Source organism: Lepidochelys kempii, chromosome 15, assembly GCF_965140265.1.
Source record: "Lepidochelys kempii isolate rLepKem1 chromosome 15, rLepKem1.hap2, whole genome shotgun sequence".
Taxonomy (NCBI): Eukaryota; Metazoa; Chordata; order Testudines; family Cheloniidae; genus Lepidochelys; species Lepidochelys kempii.
Genome location: NC_133270.1, coordinates 11,217,762 through 11,238,858, shown reverse-complemented (window position 1 = coordinate 11,238,858; position 21,097 = coordinate 11,217,762). Strand labels below are relative to the sequence as shown.

Here is a 21,097-nt window from a genome sequence, read left to right as displayed (position 1 = left end):
CTATATTTGTTAGGTTTCCCGAGGGAGGTCCAGACCACCATATAGGTCCTCCCTTTCGATGAGTCTCATCTCTTCAATCAGAGGACTGATGACTCCCCTCACTCCTCAAAGACTCCAGTGCCACTCTTCGATCACTGGGTATCTACACACCAGCATCCAAACACAAATTCTATCACCCGCCTCCAACACAGCAATTTAGAGCTCCCCAATTCTTCCACCAGTGGTCCTATGAGTCTCCTCACAAGCGGCAGAAGAGCCAATGGCCCAGTCCTCCATGTTCATGGAATCATAGGACTGGAAGGGACCTTGAGAGGTCATCCAGTCCAGTCCCCTGCACTCACAGCAGGACTAAGTACTATCTAGACCATTCCTGAGAGGCGCCTGTCTAACCTGTTCCCAAAAATCTGACTGAGATTCCACAATCTCCCTAGGCAATTTATTCCAGTGCTTAACCACCCTGACAGAAAGTTTTTCCCAATGTCCAACCTAAACCTCCGCTGCTGCAGTTTAAGATCATTGCTCCTTGTCCCATCCCCAGAGGTCAAGAAGAACAATTCCTCTCCTTCCTCCTTGTAACAACCTTCTGTGTACTTGAAAACTGCTGTCATGTCCCCTCTCAGTCCTCTCTTCTCCAGACTAAACAAACCCAACTTTTTCAATCTTCCATCATAGGTCGTGCTTTCTAGACCTTCAGTCATTTCTGTTGCTCTTCTCTGGAGCCTCTCCAATTTGTCCGCATCTCTCCTGAAATGCAGCGCCCAGAACCGGACACAATACTCCAGTTGAGGCCCAACCAGTGTGGAGCAGAGCGGAAGAATTACTTCTCATGTCTTGCTTATAACACTCCTGCTTACACATCCCAGAATTATGTTCCCCTTTTTTGCAACAGTGTTACACTGTTGACTCATATTGAGCTTGTGGTCCACTATGACCTTCAGGTCTCTTTCCGCAGTATTCCTTCCTAGGCAGTCATTCCCCATTTTGTATGTGTGCATCTGATTGTTCCTTCCTAAATGGAGTATTTTGCATCTGTCCTCTTTGAATTTCATCCTGTTCAGACCATTTCTCCAGTTTGTCCAGATCATTTTGAATTTTAATCCTATCCTCCAAAGTACTTTCAACCCCTCTCAGCTTGGTATCATCCGCAAACTTTATAAGTGTCGTGACAAAGTTCGTCCTCTGCCTTGGTGGGTCCTGCACTTATTGGCGGATTTTCTCACCTCAGAGGTTCATGGCAGCCCTTGGTTTGGCCGCTTTCGTGGCTCAAATCTGCTGTTCACTCAGGTAGCCTCATCACTGGCCAGCATTGGGAAAGGAAGAACAATCACTGCAGTCTCTGCTGATCCACCTAGTGGATTGGGGAACAGGCCAGAGACCTTCCCCTCTGGTGGAACCCACAGTCCAGTACAACTCCTCCGGTATCAAGTAGGGAGTTGGAGGGATGGGGGAACCGGGGCCTGCCCTCTACTCCGGGTTACAGCCCAGGGCCCTGTGGTTTGCAGCTGTCTACAGTGGTTCTTGTAACAGCTGTGTGACAGCTACAACTCCCTGGGCTACTTCCCCATGGCCTCCTCCCAACCCCTTCTTTATTTTCACCACAGGACCTCCCTCCTGATGTCTGATAATGCTTGTACTTCTCAGTCTTCCAGTAGTACGCTTTCTCACTCTCAGCTTCTTGCGCCTCTTGCTCCCAGCTCTTCCCACACACCACAAACTGAAGTGAGCTCCTTTTTAAACCCAGGTGTCCTGATTAGCCTGCCTTACTTGATTCTAGTAGCTTCTTGATTGGTTGCAGGTGTTCTAATCAGCCTGTCTGCCTTAATTGTTTCCAGAATGTTCCTGATTTTTCTGGAACCTTCCCTGTTACCTTACCCAGGGAAAAGGGACCTACTTAACCTGGGGCTAATCTGTCACTCTCCTATAGCCATCTGGCCCGACCCTGTCACAATGTACTTTCTATGGCATTATATAAATCATTGATGAAGATATTGAACAGAACTGATCCCTCCAGGACCCCATTCATTATGCCCTTCCAGCATGACTGTGAACCACTGATAACTGCTCTCTGGGAACAGTTTTCTAACCAATATTGCACCCACCTTACAGTAGCTCCATCTAGGTTGTATTTCCCTTGCTTGTTTATGAAGGTTCATCACAACCTCCAGCATCTCATACTCAAGTCTTTTCGGAAGCGTTATTTCTGAATGCAACCAGGGAGCTGCCAACCACTGTCTCTCACTGTGCACCTGACCCACTCCCTTTGGGGTGTGTTCAGCACTCTCTTTACCAGCTTGGAGTGTGACAACAATGGACAAATGGGTCCTGGAAGTCATTCAACATGGGTATACGATCAAGTTCACAATGCTATCTCACTCACATTTCCCCCCCATTAACCTCTTGAAGTGTTCTATCTTTGAGAATTGCATCTGCATTTTCACACTTAAGAGATATGAATAACCCAGAAGAGCATAGTTTCAGAAACACTCTAGAAAGCTGTGTTTGTTGGGAACGCACAAATACCATTGGTGGAGCTGAACCTATAAAATGTCTTGTGGGTTCCAACAGCCTCCAATCTTTTTCCATAAGTTGCCTTCATGTATTGCATGTAAAACTTAGCTTGGCTTTTCAGCCAAAACTTTTAAGTGTTTTATAGTTTAATGTTTTAGGAGTGTTGTAGTGGCTTTTAGTGTGTGTTCTGTTTTTGTACTGTTGTGAAGCCTTTATTCTGGTCTGGAATTTGGACTGCTGTACCTAACACACAGTTGCTGCTTGGGTTAAGAAGTCTGGCTTAAAGCAGTGTCCTGCTTTTTCAAGATGATGGAGTTGAACTCCACAAAGAATGCCTTATCTACCTAGAGGAAGGCTATTTCCGGGCTTACTGTTCTGGGTGCCAACATGCCCTGCTTTGTGGAAGGTTCCTGGGTCACTGGTGCTGGGATTGCAGAGGCCATACACTCCAATTTAGGGTTAGGCAAGCAACCTCTTTTTATTCCTCATCTGTTTTGTCATCTTCAAAATAATGGATTGAGGCCATCACAACCAAAGAGCTTCAGTGGTTCTCAAACTGGGGCCCGTGAGGTGGTTATGGGGTTGGGGGGGTCGTGAGCTTTTTCAGCCCCAACGCATGTCTGTACTCTGGCTGACAGCCCAAGCTCTTCAGAGCTGGGTGGCTGAAGAGCAAGGGTTGCTGGCCAGGCACACAGCTCTGAAGGCAGCACCGCCCCCAGCAGCAGTGCAGAAGTAAGGGTGGAATGGTATGCAGGGGTTGTCATTTTTTGAGCGGGGGTCATCACAGCCTGAAATATTTTCAATGGGGGTCCCAGCCAAAAACAGTTTGGGAACTCCTTAAACACTATTTTTAGTTTTTATCAAAGCCCCATTTCAGTAACCACCTTGTTCTCTCATCTCCCAGAAGTCTGATTCTTAGACTCCAGTTAATTTAGGATGGTGCCATGTATATTCTCACTGGCACCAAGCTATTTCAACAGATTACTTCTGTTTTTAAAAATTATTTTTTGAGTCCCTGTACAATTCTGTATTGATTTTTTTAAAGTTAGTGATCATTAAGCTTAATAGGGCCCAACATATCTTTCACCGTACCATATGATATGTTCTTAATGTCACTGAGTGGATCAGACTTAAAACCTTTAGTATTTATGCTCCATGTTTAGAGAGTCTGCTTTCAAGAATAAATTTTACAGGTGACTTGTTATACTAATTTATGTCTATATTTAAATAGTCCGCTAAATCGGTACATATTATGTAATATTTTCAAAATTACCTTTGGGTATGTCTACACGACAATTAAAAACCTGTGGCTGGCCCTTGCAACTGACTTGGGCTCACAGGGCTGAGACTAAGTTGTAGACATTCGGGCTCAGGCTGCAGCCTGTGGTCTGGGACCCTCCCACCTCACAGGGTCCTAGAATCCAGGCTCCAGCCTGAGCCTGAATTCAGCCACTTAGTCCAACCCCTGTGAGCCTGGATCAGTTGGCAAGGGCCAGCTGTGGGTTTTAAATTGCAGTGCAGACATACCCTTAGTGATTTAGGTGCTTTTGAAAACTTGATCATTAGCTTTTTACTCTGTAAGTTATTGTGTGACTTACAAAGAATGCTATATAAATGCACAGTGGCCTTCTCTTGAATAGGATTTAAAGGTGTGGTATTAAACTGAGCTAGCTCACACAGTTGAACACCTTCTAAAATTCTAGTTAAGACCAAGGAAGTTCTTTAGCGTATGCTAAACTGGTCAAGTTAAAGCAACCTTTAACTCAACCAGTTTAGCCCTGGCTAAAGAACATCTTGCTTTGTCATCTTGACTAGAGTTTTAGAACTCTAACATGATAACGCCATTCCTTTAAATCTTCGACAACACTGATTTTGTCTTGATTAAGGTAAATAGTATGGTAAACATGAGATGGGATTGGGAATCAAATTACCACAATTAATGCTAAACCTGCTGTCATATCTTGATAGTCACAAACAACATCCTGAGCACAGACTGCCACCATTCCCCATCCATCCCTCTCCCTGGGCTCCATAGAGCTGTTGCTGCTGTTCTTTACCTAGCCCCTGTGAAAGAGTAGTAAGTCTTAGTTGAAGAACCAGTTTTGCATTCAGTACTGTAGCTAGGCCCTGGTGTATTTCCTTGAAATTAAATGGGTATCTCAGAATCCGTATTCTTTTAAGTCAGCAGTATAATGACCAAATTCACTATAAAGTTCTTGGATACATTTGGGAACTGGACTACAAAAACAGACTAGGAGAAGATCTAAATACAATATTCTGTTTTAGTATGTGTGCTGAGAAATCCCATAAATGAAACCTGTTATATTCTTTCATAAATGAAACCTGTTGTATTCTTTCTCCTGCAGGTATCCAGACCATCGATTCCACCCAGGCACTGTTCCTTCCGATTGGAGCATCTGTTTCTCTCCTAGTCATGTTCTTCTTCTTTGATTCAGTTCAAGTAGTCTTTACGATATGCACAGCAGGTGACTACGTTCTCTTCTATTCATGTTCATCCGTCTCAAACAGGAAATGTTAAGCATTCTGAGTCTTGTCACTATGAACTGAAATGCATTTATGGATCATGTGATCCAAGTATATGAAAAATATGTTATGACCTGACAACTCTCAAAGGTTGTATTTCTACACTTACACTATTTTAAAGAAATTTATTATGTGGAGAGTCTGATAAATCATTTGAATGATGAATTGGCCAATTTTTTTGAGAGATGGGGAAGGAACTTTTAAAAATAAAATGTATGCGTACATTATAAATTAATGCCCATAACTGTGGATAGCAGTGCTTCAGAATCCAGACTTTCATATTTTTCTTTTTCTTCAATGCTTTTAATTTCAGAGAGTTCTTTTGGTCTTTTCCCTATTGTTTTTGTTGTTTATCCTTGTTTAATATTCAAGGCACAGCAGCAAACTATCCTGATGCAAAGGAAAGATAGGAAAAAATAGTAAGAAGCTAGTATGGCTCCATTGGGAGCTTTCTAATTACCTGAAAATCAGAAGTGAAAACATGGCCATGTTACCTAGGATGAGAACAAAAGAAAAGCACAAGCATGTTGGGACAAAATCAAAAAGGCTAAGGCACAAAATGAGTTGCCTCAAGCAGGGGACATAAAAGACCATAAAAAAGGTTCAATAGATACGTTAGGAGCAAAAGAAAGATGAAGAAACTGTAGGTGCTCTACTTAGTGGGGAAGGAGAGTTGATAATGGACGATATCAAGAAGGCTAAGGTGTTTCTATTTTGCTTCATTCTTGACTTAAAAACGTAAATTGTGACCAGATACTTAACACAATATTAACACGGGGAAGGAATGCAAGCCAAAATAGGGGAATAGCAGGTTAAAGAGAGTATTTAGTTAAATTAGATGTGTTTCAAGTTGGCAGGACCTGATGAAATTCACCCTAAGGTGGTTACGGAACTAGCTGAAGCAGCGTCATTAGGGATTATCTTTGAGAACTCATGGAGGATGGGTGAGGTCCCAGAGGACTGGAGAACCACAAACATAGTACCTATCTTTAAAAAGGGGAACAAAGAGGACCCAGGGAGCTATAGACCGTTTAGCTTAACTTGGGTGCCTGGAAAGATACTGGAACAAATTATTACAGTTTGTAAGCACTTAGAGGGTAATAGGGTTATAAGGAATAGCCAGCCAGCATGGATTTGTCGAGAACAAATCATGCCAAACTAACCTAATTTCCTTGTTTGGCAAGGTTGCTGGCTAGTGGATGGGGGGGTTATATGTTAAGAGCTGCTGTAAAAAGGACACTGATCAGTTGTTCTCCAAGTCCACTGAAGGTGGGACGAGAAGTAATGGGCTTAATCTGCAGCAAAGAGATTTAGATTAGATATTAGGAATAATTTTCTAACTACAAGGATAGTTGAACTCTGAAATAGGCTTTCAAGGAAGGTTGTGGAATCTCCCATCATTGGAGGTTTTTAAGAACAGGTTAGACCAACACCTGTCAGGAATTGTTTCGGTATATTTGGTCTTGCCTCAGCACTGGGGGCTGAACTAGAAGACCTCTCAAGGTCCTTTCCAACACTACATTTCTATTACTTTGATTTTTGTACATTTTGAATGAATGTGTATAAAAATTAACTTGGTAACCATAGTAAATAAAATAAAAAGCAAATAAGTAGCCATATGACTTCGTAGCTGTAGCTCACTAAAGCTTGTACTCAGATAAATTGGTTAGTCTCTAAGGTGCCACAAGTACTCCTTTTCTTTTTTACTATGGCAGTGCCACCCCTTCACATTTTCACCCTTTTCCTGCTTTCTGTGTCAAGTCAAATTTTATCTAATGATGACTGTAAACTCCTTGGCGTAGGGATAGTTTCTTTTAAGTGTAATGCATAAATAACTAAATATTAACTTAGCCCTAATTCTCCACATTGCCCTTTACCAGTTTTTATTGATTAAGGCATTACAAATAGATTTTAAAATCAATGAATTGAAGGCCAGCAAGCCTCTCAACTTTGCAGGCTACATCTTCTAAGAATTCAGAAACTGCTTTAGCTTAGATTTTTGCATACAAGCAAATGTCAACACTTTGACTTCGGAAAAAATTTATAGTGGCCTTTTGACCCTACTTCTGCAGTTCTTCAGAACACTGTTTGCCGATCAAGATATCGGTAAGAAGGTCCATCCTACTGCTCCGGTTTGGCAGAGCCATGAATATGCTACACACAGCAAAAATTGACCCCTCTACCCTCAAGCTGATTCTGTGAAGAGGGGATTTTAAATGTTGTAGTATACACTAATAAGACAGTGTCACAAAGCTTTCTCAGACTGGGAGCTGTTTGCACACAGTAGAAAATGGATCTGAATGTACTAATGTTACATTTTCTCTTTTTCTAGTCCTTGCAACAATAGCCTTTGCTTTCCTTCTGCTCCCGATGTGCCAGTATTTAACACGACCTTGTTCTCCTCAAAACAAGTAAGGACTAGATAAATCTTTTGCTTTTCTTTTGTATGCATTTATTTCTCTTAATGAGATTTTTTTTTTAACTGGGGTTTCTGCTACTAGCACTAACTCCAGGGCTCTAGTGCTGATTGTTTGTATAAGTTCTGGTTCTCTTTGCCAAAACCATGTTCCCACTTTGAAACTAGGAAGCACAATTTCTGCCTGTCATGCACACTTGCCAGCATGGGAAATATGATACTATTGTAGGGGATTAGTGTTCTTCAGTGTTTTTCAGAAGTTTTGGCTTGCTTTGGGTGAGATTTCATTGTGTTTAGGAGCTGGGGTTGGACTTTTATATTACGCTACCACAGTTGCATTATGGTCATTAACTCTAGATGTTTCAAAGACTATAGTGACCGTGCAATAGCCACCTTAACATGAATGACAGCTGTTTAGTGCCCTTTTTAAAATGAGTTGCAGGTCTTGCGGACAGGAGTCTGCATTGCAAAACCGTTCATATTCAGTATCAGTTGATAGTCAACCCTGATAAGTCTCAGCAGAAGAGCCAAGAATTAAATGGACATAGACCAGGATGGATAAAAATTGCTGTTTTTTTGTGATTTAAATCAGTTTATTTAAATTAAATACAGGTTTATTTTTTAGAAGAGACCTTTCTAAAAATAAATTTGAAATTATGACAGCCTGTGTTAAGGCCTAATTTTTAAAATATTTTAATTTAGTATAGTGAATTTGTTTTTGAAGGTAAACAGTACATGTTTGCTGCTGAAGTTTTAAAGAAAGTCTGACCTAGTTAAGCACCTTGAGCAAGCATTTGTTGAAGTGCTAAGCCTGCTTTTGACCCATGATACATAGATTTATTTTAATCTCTCTATCTGTCTTCTGTTCTGCATGTGCAGAGAGAATATTTTCTTCATTTCACTTTACTAAGTTAGTTCAATGACTAGTTAATTCAAAGTTAAGAAACCAATTGGGAATTGAAAAATCAAGAGAGCTTGTTTTCCTCTTCCAATCTATTAATAAAATTAGCTGTGAGCAGATGAGATCTGCTAGTTCTAAAATCTTGAAGTACATGATGACCAGAAATAATAATTTCTACTTACTAACTACAGAAACTTCATTTGATTAGTAATTAGCTTTGAATGCTAAACTTTTTAATGTATCCAACACATTTGAGATACCTTCATTTAACTAATAAAAAAGCATTTTAAAATTGTTTTTGTATGTATTTTAAGTGAATTCTAATTTCTATCCAAGTTGATACAAATCACAAAAAGTAAATCTAGTAAATATGAAATGCATTGTTACCAATTTCTAACATAATAAAATATGTGAAAATTAAGAATCTGAATAAATGTAAATTAAACTATATAATTGCTTAAATAAATGTGTGGATATAGTATATCTACCTATTTAGCAAAATGAAGCACCAAATTTAGTGTAAAGGTTCTATTTAGTTGCAAATAAACATGTTTTAATATTTACTAATCAATGAGAATAAACCTTTCTTTAGGAAAATAGCTATATACAAATGTAAAACAGGATTAAAATGGATTTAAATCAAGGTGTTCTGCTTGCTGATTTAAATTATGGTTAAAATCAGTGATTTAAACTGCTTTGATTTAAATCTGCGTACACTAACATATACTAACCCTTTCATCCCTCCGCTTCCGAATTTAGGCAAGTTATTTAAATGTGGAGAAAGCCTTTATTGTTGCTGCCTTTGGTACCTATTTTGTGGCAAAGAGAACTTCCCTTTCAGGTCTGTCTGGCATCTTTTATGAATATTAGTACTTATGAGCCTCGTCCAAACAGAGCCAGAGGTTTTTCTGTTCTTTAAATGGAAAGCATTAAATCTTTGAACTAATATAGTGTGCTGTTTCCAGGATTTCCTTTGGCTGTTGTGGACGTTTCACTGCTGCTGAACTGCTCTCATTCTCCCTGTCTGTCATGCTTGTCCTTATCTGGGTCCTAACTGGCCACTGGCTCCTCATGGATGGTAAGTATGTGAAATGTGGGACAAGTCCCAGTTTATATATATTAACTGACAAAGCCAGGGCCCAGGTGAAATTTGCTAACATGGATGCCTTCCTGAGTCATACAAGTAAAATGTTAGACTGCACTTGGCAAACCTTTGTAAAATATGTGGCAAGCTAATGGAGAGTCTGTACAGATACTGAAGTTGTGCACTTAACTCACATTGCAGTAATGTGGTGGGGTTTTGTCTGTTTGCAAAACAGGATTTATATAATTAACACTTCTTTATACTTCTGGATACCTTTAAGGAAAAATTATCCCAGTGGGCAGCAACACAAGCCGCTTTAAATCAATGTGAGCTAGTGGAGATGATTTGTTTCTAGCAGTAATGGAAGGATTCTGCTATGTGTGAGGAAAAGGAACTGTACTGACTCTTTCCTGCCTTCCACCAGCAAACGGTGTTTGTGCTGGTCTGGCCAGGAGTGATGAAGTTGTAGCCTCAGTGTTAATAGTTAAGAAAGCAAAATTCTGCTTAAATATACAAGTGATCCTCCACACAATTCTTTCCTCCTTCATTCTCTGAATATCTCTTTTTTTCAGTGCCTCTGATTTTGTGTAAATTGTACAGATTTTCGTGATAGACATGAATGGGATAGTGTTTTAATTTTAATATTTAAAATATAAATGTTTCCTGCTCCTGCAGACGTGTCTTGAGTAAAGGGTCAGACAGTCTGAAGTCAGTAGACCTGATTTTGTTTTTCACATAGTTTTAAAATGAATTCTCAAACTTTTTCATGGCATAGATCACATCTCAATAGACCTTTCCTCATCCATTTGTGATTATCTGCAGCACCTCCCTTTTTACATCCATGATAGAATAACATCCCGGTGGCAACTTCAGCAATTGGTTACATGGAAAAATAATGCTTGAAAAGTGGTTATAAATATCTAAAGTTACATTAAATGTAATTTAGCAGCTGAAAACAAAGAGGAAAGTCAGCACCATGTGTCCATATAGCTTTCTGCAGATCATAGTGCTTCCTGGACCACCAGTGGTCCTTAGATCATAGTTTGTGAATTTTTGTTTCAAAAGAAAGATTTAATCTCTCTAAGTATACATTGTAAAACAGTAAGGAGATTTGCGTATAGCAGTTTATCTGGCAGAGAGATATTAAATATCTCCTCAGACAAAAGATTAAAATCTCATTTCTGCCTCTGTGATTACATCCCCTGATCTCATCTAGTGGAGTGGTTTCTTGATCAGGAAGCAGCTGAAGAGTGCTTGGCCTTTTAACATCTCTCAAAATCAGTTCTGATTTCTAGCTGATTCCTACCGTTCATTTTGATTATTTTTGAACTGATGTATGTAGAATATGGTACTTATAGGTCAAGACACTTAAGTAAAACCTTAGTCTCTAAGGTGCCACAAGTCCTCCTTTTCTTCCTTCTTCAAGTGCCCTACTGCTGGCAAAAGATAAAACCTCACCCACACAAATGTTTAATGAAAAGCATGAGGCAACTGAAGTTGCATTCAGGTTTGTTCAGTGAAATCACTTTGATATAACTTGTTTCATACTTCAAGACAAAAGTTGCAAGACTACTTGGTCATCTGAGAAGTAATCTGAAGAACGGCGCTCTCTGAAATTGGTACTGGTAGAAGAAGATCTGATGATAAGGAAGGGGACAGACATTGAATAGCCTATTTTATCCATTTTTTTAACTGCTGTAATCTCTCTTGTAGTTGTGTTATAAGGTCTTGTCACTTTTAGATGACCTGATTCACATTGACAATTCATACTTATGAAGGCAGGTTAATGGAACAATCTGTTGCTGCCCAGCCACTTGTTTTGGTTTACATGTGCATGTTGATGGAAGCAGAAAGAGCTCTGTTTCGTTAGAGAACTAGGCTGTAATTACTCTCTCATGCATTCACTCTTGAACAAGTTGGTACTGAGGGGAGGTAGTTGTGGTGAGGGCCCCATTGTATTAGATGCTGTCAATAAAGTAACACTACTGTAGTAATGGAGGAAGCCTCCAGCTTTGCATGTATTGGGGAGACAATGTAGGGCATTTTCTGGCTAAGTACTCAACACAGCATAAACCAAAGAAGGGTTGTCATGGCATTGTGGTGGTGTTAGCATCCAGCGTGAATGATTGATGTCCCACCTCAGCACTGAACTAGTTAGTGTCTTAATCTTATATGTAAGTCTTAGGATAGAGTGAAGATTAGGACTGGTCCTATTGTGCTGGTCACCAATTGCACTCTGAGTTTGCTCTGAGTGTTCTTGGAGTTCCTCTCCATAGTAGTACTGGAGTCACTGAAGCTGATAGTGCTCAGTGACAACAACATTCATGTGGATTGGAGCTCTTCTGAAACAAATTATGGATTTCATGGGACCAATGGAGGAATTTCAGGAAGTACAACCCTTGGGTAAGCCTAGCTTTTTCTGCTGGGCTGCTAATTCAAGAGGAATTCCTGTTGAGAGGAATTTTCTTACTTACATATAAAATCACTTACATTCAGTGGGAATGAGGCAAATTCTTGAGGAGGGACAAAACAGTCTTCCCAGTTTTGTCGGGAAGGTACCATTCTAAGGTACCTGAGCTGTTGAGAGTATTTTATGCAACAATTTGTGTTTGGGCCAGCTGTCCTTCCTGGCTGGTAAAAGCCAGTGGGGAAGATATTGGACTATCGTTGGAGATAATGAACACATCTTTGGAGGAGTACCGATTGCCTAGTTCAGTTAAAGAAAAGTGTGCAGCAGCTGCTCAAGAAACCATAGCTTGATCCTGACAGTCTGGCTGACAATTGTCCTGTCTTATCTTGAATTTTTGGTTAAGTTTATTAAAAAGGTTGTGATGACTACTCTCACAGTATCTAGTTGCCTCATATCTCCTTGATGTTTGTCAGTCTGGTTGCTGACATGGATGAGGCTAGATGAGAGCTAGCAAATTGAGGCTCAATCCAGAAAAGACTGAGGTGCTGGTTGTGTTTGGGGGAAGTAGCTGGGAGGAGGGGGTGAGAATAATATCTGCTCCATAAATTGAGGGTTTGTCTAGCATTTGTTCAGGTTTGCAAACTAGGTTAGTCTCCCAACTGCCACTAGAAGATCAGAGAGAAGCAACAGCTTTTTATCACATATGTGGCCATGAGATTATGAAGATTCCTTTGACTATGGAAGTGATGTCTCATCTGTGCCTTTTGTCATCTCAAGATTAGATACAGAACCCTGCTTCACTTTGGGCTATCCCTTAAAATCACCTGGAAACTGAAGCTGGCAAAGTGTGTTGGGTTCTACTGTTTAAGCAGAGTAGCTTACCTTGAACATATAATGTTACCCTGTGATCTGCAGTGGCTACCTATACATTTTTGGGTAGAGTTCAGGGTTTTGGTTTTGACTTATAAAGCCCCACAAGGCTTGTCTACATGGGGAAATTGACCAGTGTAACTATATCCGTTACATCATTGTTATGTCAAGAGTGCTTAGAACGTATGTATAGGTGTCTTTTTAGGATGTATAAATCCAAATAAATTAAATGTTCTTGAGTAATATTGAGCAGGGAAGGGCCCGTTAGGGTTTCCAACTTTCTAATCGCAGGAAACCAAACACCCTTGCCCCACCCCTTCTCCAAGGTCCCGCCCCCACTCATTCCATCCCCCTTCCTCCATTGCTCATTCTCCCCCACTGTCGCTCACTCGCTTATTTTCACTGGGCTGGGGCAGAGGATTGGGGTGCAGGAGGAAGTGAGGATTCCAGCTGGGGGATGCAGGCTCTGGGGTGGGGCTGGGGATGAGGGGTTTGGGGTGCAGGAGGGGACTCCGGGCTCTGGGGAGGGGATGAGAGGTTTGGAGTGTGGGAGGGGTCTCCGGGCTGAGGCAGCGGGTTGGGGTGTGGGAGGGGGTACAGGTTCCAGGATGGGGCCAGAAATGAGGAGTTCAGGATGTGGGAGGGGTCTTTGGGCTGGGGCAGGGGGTTGGGGTGCAGCTGGGAGTGTGGACTCTGGGTTGGAACCGGGCATGAGGGGTTGGGGGTGGAGGAGGGGGTGAGGGATGCAGGCTCTGTGTGGCACTTACCTCAGGTGGCTCTCAGGAAGTGGCCGGCATGTCTGGCTACTAGGCAGAGGCGTGGCCAGGGGGCTCTGTGTGCTGCCTCTGCCTCCATAGCTCCAATTGGCCATGGTTTCTGGCCAATGGGAGCTTCGGAGCTGGTGCATGGAGCCCCCATGGTCCCCCCTACACCTAGGAGCCAGGTATGCTGGGCGCTTCCTGGGAGCTGCGTGGAGCCAGGTAGGGAGTCTGCCAGCCCCGCTGTGTTGCCAACTAGACTTTTAACAGCCTGGTCAGCAGTGCTGACTGGAGCCGGCAGGGTCCCTTTTCGACCAGGTGTTCTGGTCGAAAACTGGACACCTGGCAACCCTAGGGCCTGTAGAGGCCTTTGTCAGGAAAACAAGCTCTCCAGCTTTACCATTGTAGGTAAACTGTAGTCACATTTCCTTGCATGTCTCCTGTTTCTCTGTAATTGAGTACTGGATTCTAATAAATTAATCTGATTTGAGGAGGAAAGGTGGCAGTTATAGTTCTCAGTAATGCATGCAAAAGGAGCATTTACTATTCTTTAAAACCACTGTGTGCCAGTGGCTTTTTCTCCATGTACATTGGTTTTGCCCTCCCACTCAGACAGTTGATCTTTTGTTTCTCTGTCAGAAGAAAGTGAAACAGATGGTGCAAGTGTGTGCTCGCATCAGTCTGGCAGACCATTGGTCTTGGCCTGACAGAAAGGAGGGGAGAAAACACCCGATTCATCTTGTGTTTTTCTGAACTCAGACAATATCTCCCTTTTCATTTGCCATAGAGCCTTTTTCCTCTTCCATAGCCAGTTGACAGCACCTACAAAGTCTAGATCCTGCTGGCACACACCACCACTGTATGAATCCTGGCATCTTTTCCCCGGGGCAGCTGGCTGAGCTGTTCCCAAAGTTCAGGGGTATTTTACATAATAGAAAGCAAAGTTGTTTTTCCCAGGATGATTGTTTTGACACATGATGTATGTTTGTGGGTTTTAAAAATGCTTATTTCTCAGTGTGGAGTGTTTGGAATGTTTTGGTTCAGTTTTTGCTTGGATGGCAAAATGGACTGAGGACTTAATGAGTATAACATGGCAAGCGCCCGAGTACATCCTCTCTTAAGTATGGAAATAGCCTTCCCATGTTTTTGTTCAATTGGAGGTGGATAATATGAACACAATGAGTAGACAGTAATGTCTTTTTCCTCATGGGCATAGAGGATTTGAGCAGCTACAGAGGCATGAGGGACTATTTTGGAACTTAGCTATGCTGAGGGAATTGAGTAGAAGTTAATTTGAAGGTATTCTGCTTCAGGTTAACTAACATTCTCTGCAGAATATACTTAAAATTGTGTTAGGAAACTTCTGCTAACATACCCAGAAACATAAGATTTACCACACTAAGTCAGAACTTCAAGCTCCGTATCCTGTTTCTTTGAGTGACCACCAATTGTTCCTTCCTGGGAAGGTAGAGGGAAAATTGCATCTGCCAATTTATGTAATACTCTGTGGTTTCTGCTTACCAGCCTGCAAACCACAGCAGTTTGATTAACCCTGCTACACAGTGACTGAAAGATTGCAATGTTGTAACAGAGCTTAAACTGTCTCCTTTCTAACTGCGGAAACAGGGACCCTAAGAACTTTACCATATATATGAAGGTAGTATATACAAAAAATGCTAAATTAACTGCACACAAAGTCCTTAAGGATCCTTGAATCACATTCACATCCCAACAGATCCCCATATCTAAAAATAATTAAAACCTGTCCCTGTAACGACATGGCACCCACCTCTTGTGAGCTCCCTCCTCAGGTCGGGTGCGCCAGCAGTCTTTAAAGCAGTCCCAGCCTTAGTATTGGGCCATACCCGCAGGGTTTCCTCCGTGAAAGCAATGGTTTTGCCCTCTGTCTATTCTGGCCCCAGCTCTCCAGTTGGGACGTCTGACAGTACAGTCCCCTTCTGGGGTTTTACTGCTGTCCAATTGTAGGCCCTTCTCGGTGGCCTATGCACAGGACCCGGGCCCACCAACTAATCCAGCTCCCAGCCCAGGGACCCTAAGAATAGCAGCTGTGTACTGCTGTGTCCCCTTAGCAAAACTGCCTTCAGTTCGTGGGCCACTTCTCCACTGCCCTAGCCTTCACAAACGCTTTACCCTTAGCTCAAGGCCCTTCTAAGTTCAGGCCAAGCAGCCAGCCAGGAGCTCTTCCTCGCTCTCCCAGTCCCTACTAGCATTGAACATTGTGCTGCAGTTCCATTTGGCCAACCAGGTGCACCCTCTGCACTCCTCTAGCTCCAGCAAGGAACAGCAAGGACGTCTCTGGTGCTGCATCTCCTTTTTATAGGGCCCTCCTAGGCCCTGATTGGCTGTTTCCCCTGCAGTCACTCATCCTGCTTGGAGGACCTCTCCACTGCTCCTTTCCTGAGATGTGTGGCAGGACCATGAGGCCTCCAATAGGGGACCTCTGGGCCTAGTCCACCCTGTTGCAGTCCCTCTATTAAATAGTTGTATATGAAACATAGAGAAACTTAGAACTAGTGATTAACAGAACTGTTTAGTGTCAGATTTCTTGAGCTATTTCTGGGTGGGGGACAAAGCTTAATTTTAATTTCACTGAAGATATTAGTGCATGGTTCTTGTTCCAGGGCCCTGCTCCTCAGACAAGTCATGCAGAAACATCCACTAACTCTTTTGAGATGTTGTGATTCTGTGATGCACTGGTAGCATGCTGCAACTATAGGTACCTCAGAGGTTCTGGAACCTTTGTTAGTTCCTTTCCATTTTGTAGTCAGTCAAGGAGATCCCCACTATAGCTGCCCAGTGATCTTAACCAATGCAGTTGTGATTCTTGTGGCCTTTTGCCTCTTATGTCCTCAGATGGTTTGGTCTACAACCCAATAGAGCTTTGGCCATTTTAGGTCTGTCAGCATCCTGTGTGTTTTTGTCTGGTTAGGCACATCCTGAGGATTTTCAGTTTTTTTCTGTGGCCTCAGGATTGTTCATGTGTTAGGTACATTCTCCAACTTTGCTTTTTTAGCGAGGTGTTAAATGCTTGGAGACTTGGCACAAGTTGACACTGGAGCTGGTCTCAGACATGCTTGCGTCCAAGCTCTGTTCTGTGGGTTTTTTCATTGATTGTCTTTTCCATTTTTTAGGCCCCAGTTTACAGCTTCCAGTATCTATCCATGCCGGCAAGGCCCAGCATGTAGCTTCTGGGTAGAGTTACCGTTTTCCTGTGGTGTGTATTCAGCGCGTACCTTGGTACCAGGAGATTATTATTGTTAGACACTATATAGAGTTTCTAATGATTTAAAACTTTTAGGTGCTCTCTCTATATCTTTGGGTTTTGGGAGTTCAGGGTATCGAAGACACTTCTATATGGGCTAGCCCAACAGTCTCCGCTAAGGTCTAATGACTATGCATACTTGGAATCAAGCCACCATATGTCTTGCAAGCTGGCATTGTCCAGGGAGATGAGCACTGGTATAGTGTAACTTGTTGCATTTGAGTGCTTTGGCACACTCTCTCTAATGACCTCGAGCACGGACATGCTGAGTCATAAGACTTCAGCCTGTTTGGTACACAATGCCTAGGGCAGTAGTGTCCAGATGTCCTTCAGTACTAGCATCCTGCAAAAAGAAGCACATTGATGCCTAGGGCTGTTAGTGTCAGACTTCTTAGCGCACTACAGCCATGCAGGATCTATGTATGGTTGTCTGGGAAAGTCAGCACTTAATGCTGTAGGCACTGGGTCCCATGGAGTAGTCGCATTGTGTGAAGCTGCAGTGTTGGCATCTGGTACTACCACTGTTAGGTCTCTTTTGGTCCATTGGCACTGCATAAATGCATAGATTCATTTGTAGATTATAAGTCCAGAAGTGACAATTTTGACCCTCTAGTCTGATGTATATAACTCAAGCCAGAGGACTTCCATGAATTAATTCCTGTTTGAACAAGAACAGATCTTTTAGGAAAACAGTCTTTTGTTAAAAATTGTCTGTGATAGAGAATCCACCACAATGCTTGGTTAAGTGTTGCAATGGTTAATTACCCTTACTGTTAAAAAAGACGTGCCCTATTTCCAGTCAGAATTTATCCAGCTTAACTTCCAGTTCTTGGATCTTGTTATTCCTTTGTCTGCTAGATTGAAGAGCACTCTATCAAATTTTTGTTCCCCATGTAGCTACTTATAGACTATGAGCAGGTTCTCCCACTTAATCTTCTATTTGTTAAACTATACAGATTGAGTCCCTAAGTCTGTCACTGTAACACATGTTTTGCAATTCTTTAATCATTTTCATGGCTCTTCTGTGAGCCCTCTGCAATTTATCAACATCTTTCTTGAGTGACACTAGAACCTAACACAGTATTCCAATAATGGGGGCACCAGTACTAAACACAAAGGAAATATAACCTTCCTATTCAATATTCCTATTTATGCATCCGAGGATTGCATTATTCCTTTTGGCCACATCTCCATACTGGGAGCTCATGTTCAGCTGATTATCCCCCAAGTCTTTCAGAATCACTGCTTCCCAGGATAGAGTCCCTCATCCTGTAAATATGACCTACGTTCCAAGATGTAGAACTTCAAATTTGGCCACATTAAAACGCATATTGTTTGCTTGCGTTCAGTTTACCAAGCAATCCAGATTACTCTGTTTGAGGGGAGGGATAGCTCAGTGGTTTGAGCATTGGGCTGCTAAACCCAGGGTTGTGAGTTCAATCCTTGAGGGGGGGCATTTAGGGATCAGGGGGCAAAAACTGGGGATTGGTCCTGCTTTGAGCAGGGGGCTGGACTAGATGACCTCCTGAGGTCCCTTCCAACCCTGATATTCTATCATTCTATGAAGCCCATGGATTGGCATTTGGGAGCTGCCAGCATGCAACTGCTTGCAGTAGTTTGGTATTTGAGGTTACCAGTGCCAGGCCTCTTGCCACTCTGGCAAGCTATGAAGATAACACCTCAGCATTTGGGACTGCTGACATCAGGCTCCCTTCTGCACACCAGCAACTGGCAAGAAAGATATACCAATGTCTGAGGTGGTTTGTTGAGGGTTTCTTTCAATACACTGATGTTGCTTATGCACTCGCCTCATGCTTTGCACAGCCAGGGATAAACCTTCACCTTCTTCTGTTCCTTCTGCATTCTGGTGTGAGTCTTTATGCACCAGCACCTGAAGCTGTTGGTCCCCTTTTGAGTTTGAGCTAACACTTCAGTGCCTGGGGATGTCAATACCATGCCCTTCAGCACTGTGACATGTTACTGGCTGGTGCATTGGCAGAGCTTGGCTGAATGTGCCTGGGTCTGCTGGTTCTGCACCCCACTTGGTTTTGCTGCCTTATTTGTAGCTTAATCCCTGCCATTGTATCTCTTGTCAGGGCAGGTAGGTATTCTCAACAGTCATTCTCTACCAGATACATACAAACAGTGGCTTCTCCTTGTTAGTGCTCAGAGCCCTCTTCTTGGGTGTGGCTGTTTCTTGGTTAGGTGGGGAGGGTGTAAAGTAGTGGTTCTCTCCCAAATGATGTGCTAGTGTGACACAACTCATCATAGATTTGTGCAGATCTCAATAATACAATCTCCCACTACCTTTAGAAAATGCTTTAGGAAACAGTGAAATAGTTTAAATGTGGATATTGTAACTATCACTGAGCATCTTAGTTAACACTCACGGAGATCAAAACCATAGTTCACACTTCTGTTACTTTAGCACAGTGTATTGCCAAAACATGACAAAAGCTTCCCTGGGTGTCTCTTCCAAAGCCTCACCGATCCATGCTAATGGATACTGCCAATAGATAAGGCAACTGGATCAGGGTCTGTTGCACTGCATACAGTTAAACTACAATGTCAAGCACATAGAAGGAGAGGGAAATATTTTCAGGCCTCTAAGAAGTGTTGCCAACAATGAAACATTATATACTTTTTTGCATCTTAATAGTGTTCCTTAACAGCTGCAAAAATGCGTAATTTATTAACTTGCTGTCCTGTCTTAATCTGTGAAGATGAAGGTATGTTTCATCCTCAACTCAGGAACTGGGTTTTTGTTTCCTTTCCTAGCCCTTGCATTCTTTTAGTGTAATTGTGGTGTCATGCATGTATGCCTGTATTTGGGCAGTACTAGAGGAATTAAAGGGAAATAATAAACACTAAGAATAAATCTTGTCATTGGTAAAAGTACTTCCATTTCAAACTAATTATAAGCTGAAATCCTCTCCTTAAAGTAGGTAGCCTTGCGCTAATACTAACCTGGGCTTTAGATAAATCTCTTAACTGATTTAAGACAGAATGTTCTTTTGTATTTACTGTCCTGCCAGAAGAGCCTGTAACTAAGCCTGCATACTGAGTTATTGAATCCACGCTGTTTCCTTGATGCTTGTGTGTCAAATTGTTTAGCCCTCAGTAATTTGCTTATGTTTTTAGTTGGTTACAATTTATGCAGCAATAGTTGGGATATTTTTTATCTCGTTAATTTCGTTATTTATTAAAGCCTGCAGCAATACCACCTTGTGCTGTTTAAACCCTGTCAGCTTTCCCAAGCTAAGCAGGATCAAGTTAGGTCATTACTTAGATCAAGGGTGGGCAAACTATGGCCCATGGGCTGCATCCAGCCCACAAACCGTTTTAAGTTGGCCTGCAAGCTGCATTAGCAGCTCTGTCCTGCTCCAGCTGGAGCGCTGGGGCGGGGCCACACCACACGGCTTGGCCCCTCTCTGGTGCGCCAGATGGGGTGCTGGGTCGGGGCCGGACCACTTGGGTTGGCCCTCCTCCGGCACTCCTGCCAGGGTGCTGGGTTGGGGACCACACCACGCAGCTCGGCCCCGCTCTGGCCGGGGTGCACAGTCAGGGGCTGCACCACGCGGCTCCCTGAAAGCCGGGATGGCCCTGCTCCAGCTCTTACGCACTCCATTGGGAGCTGCAGGGACAGTGCCTGCGGATGGGGCAGCGTGCAGAACCGCCTGGCTGTGCCTCAGCGTAGAAGCCGGAGAAGGGACATGCCACTGCTTCTGGGAGCCGCTTGAGGTAAGTGCTGCTCGGAGCCTGCACCCCCGAGCCTCTACCCATGCCCCAACTCCTGATCCCCCTCCCGCTCGCCAAACCCTTTGATCCAAGCCTGGAGCACCCTCCTGCACCCCAAACCTCTCATCCCCAGCCCCACCCCAGAACCCACACCCCCAGCCAGAACCTGCACCCCTTCCCGCACCCCTGCCCCCAGCCCTGATCCCCATCCCGCCCTCCGAAACCCTCAGTCCCAGCCCAGAGTACCCTCCTACACCCCAAACACCTCATCCCCAGCCCAGATCCTGCACCCCCTCCCGCAACCCAGCCCTAATTTTGTGAGCATTCATGGCCCGCCATACAATTTCTATTCCCTGATGTGGCCACCGGGCCAAAAAGTTTGCCCACCCCTGACTTAGATGAAAGATAAGCCATGTGTGCTGTGGGAAGTCATGTTGGTAATTTGGTGGTTGCACTATTTCCTGTGAGTTAGTATTGAACCACTGCCTCAGAATGTTGATAGGAAGATTGTGCTGCTTTCAGATTAAATGTGATTTCAAGATGCTAACCACTTGTACTTAAAACTTAATGGCTTTTTGTGCAAGA

The 21,097-nt window shown here is 43.0% G+C and overlaps 1 protein-coding gene across 3 annotated transcripts in view; it reads left to right on the top strand.

Annotated features, from left to right (window-relative positions):
- The window catches only part of SPPL3 (signal peptide peptidase like 3), a 147,654-nt gene that overhangs the window by 111,976 nt on the left and 14,581 nt on the right, over positions 1-21,097 (top strand). For all 3 annotated transcript variants that reach the window (XR_012155127.1, XM_073313427.1, XM_073313428.1), the window contains 3 exons: positions 4,875-4,994; positions 7,385-7,463; positions 9,335-9,447. Coding sequence is in view for 2 of the 3 variants with exons in the window: in XM_073313427.1 (XP_073169528.1) it covers positions 4,875-4,994; positions 7,385-7,463; positions 9,335-9,447 (312 nt within the window). In the remaining variant the exon portion in view is untranslated. The remainder of the gene's footprint in view (positions 1-4,874; positions 4,995-7,384; positions 7,464-9,334; positions 9,448-21,097) is intronic.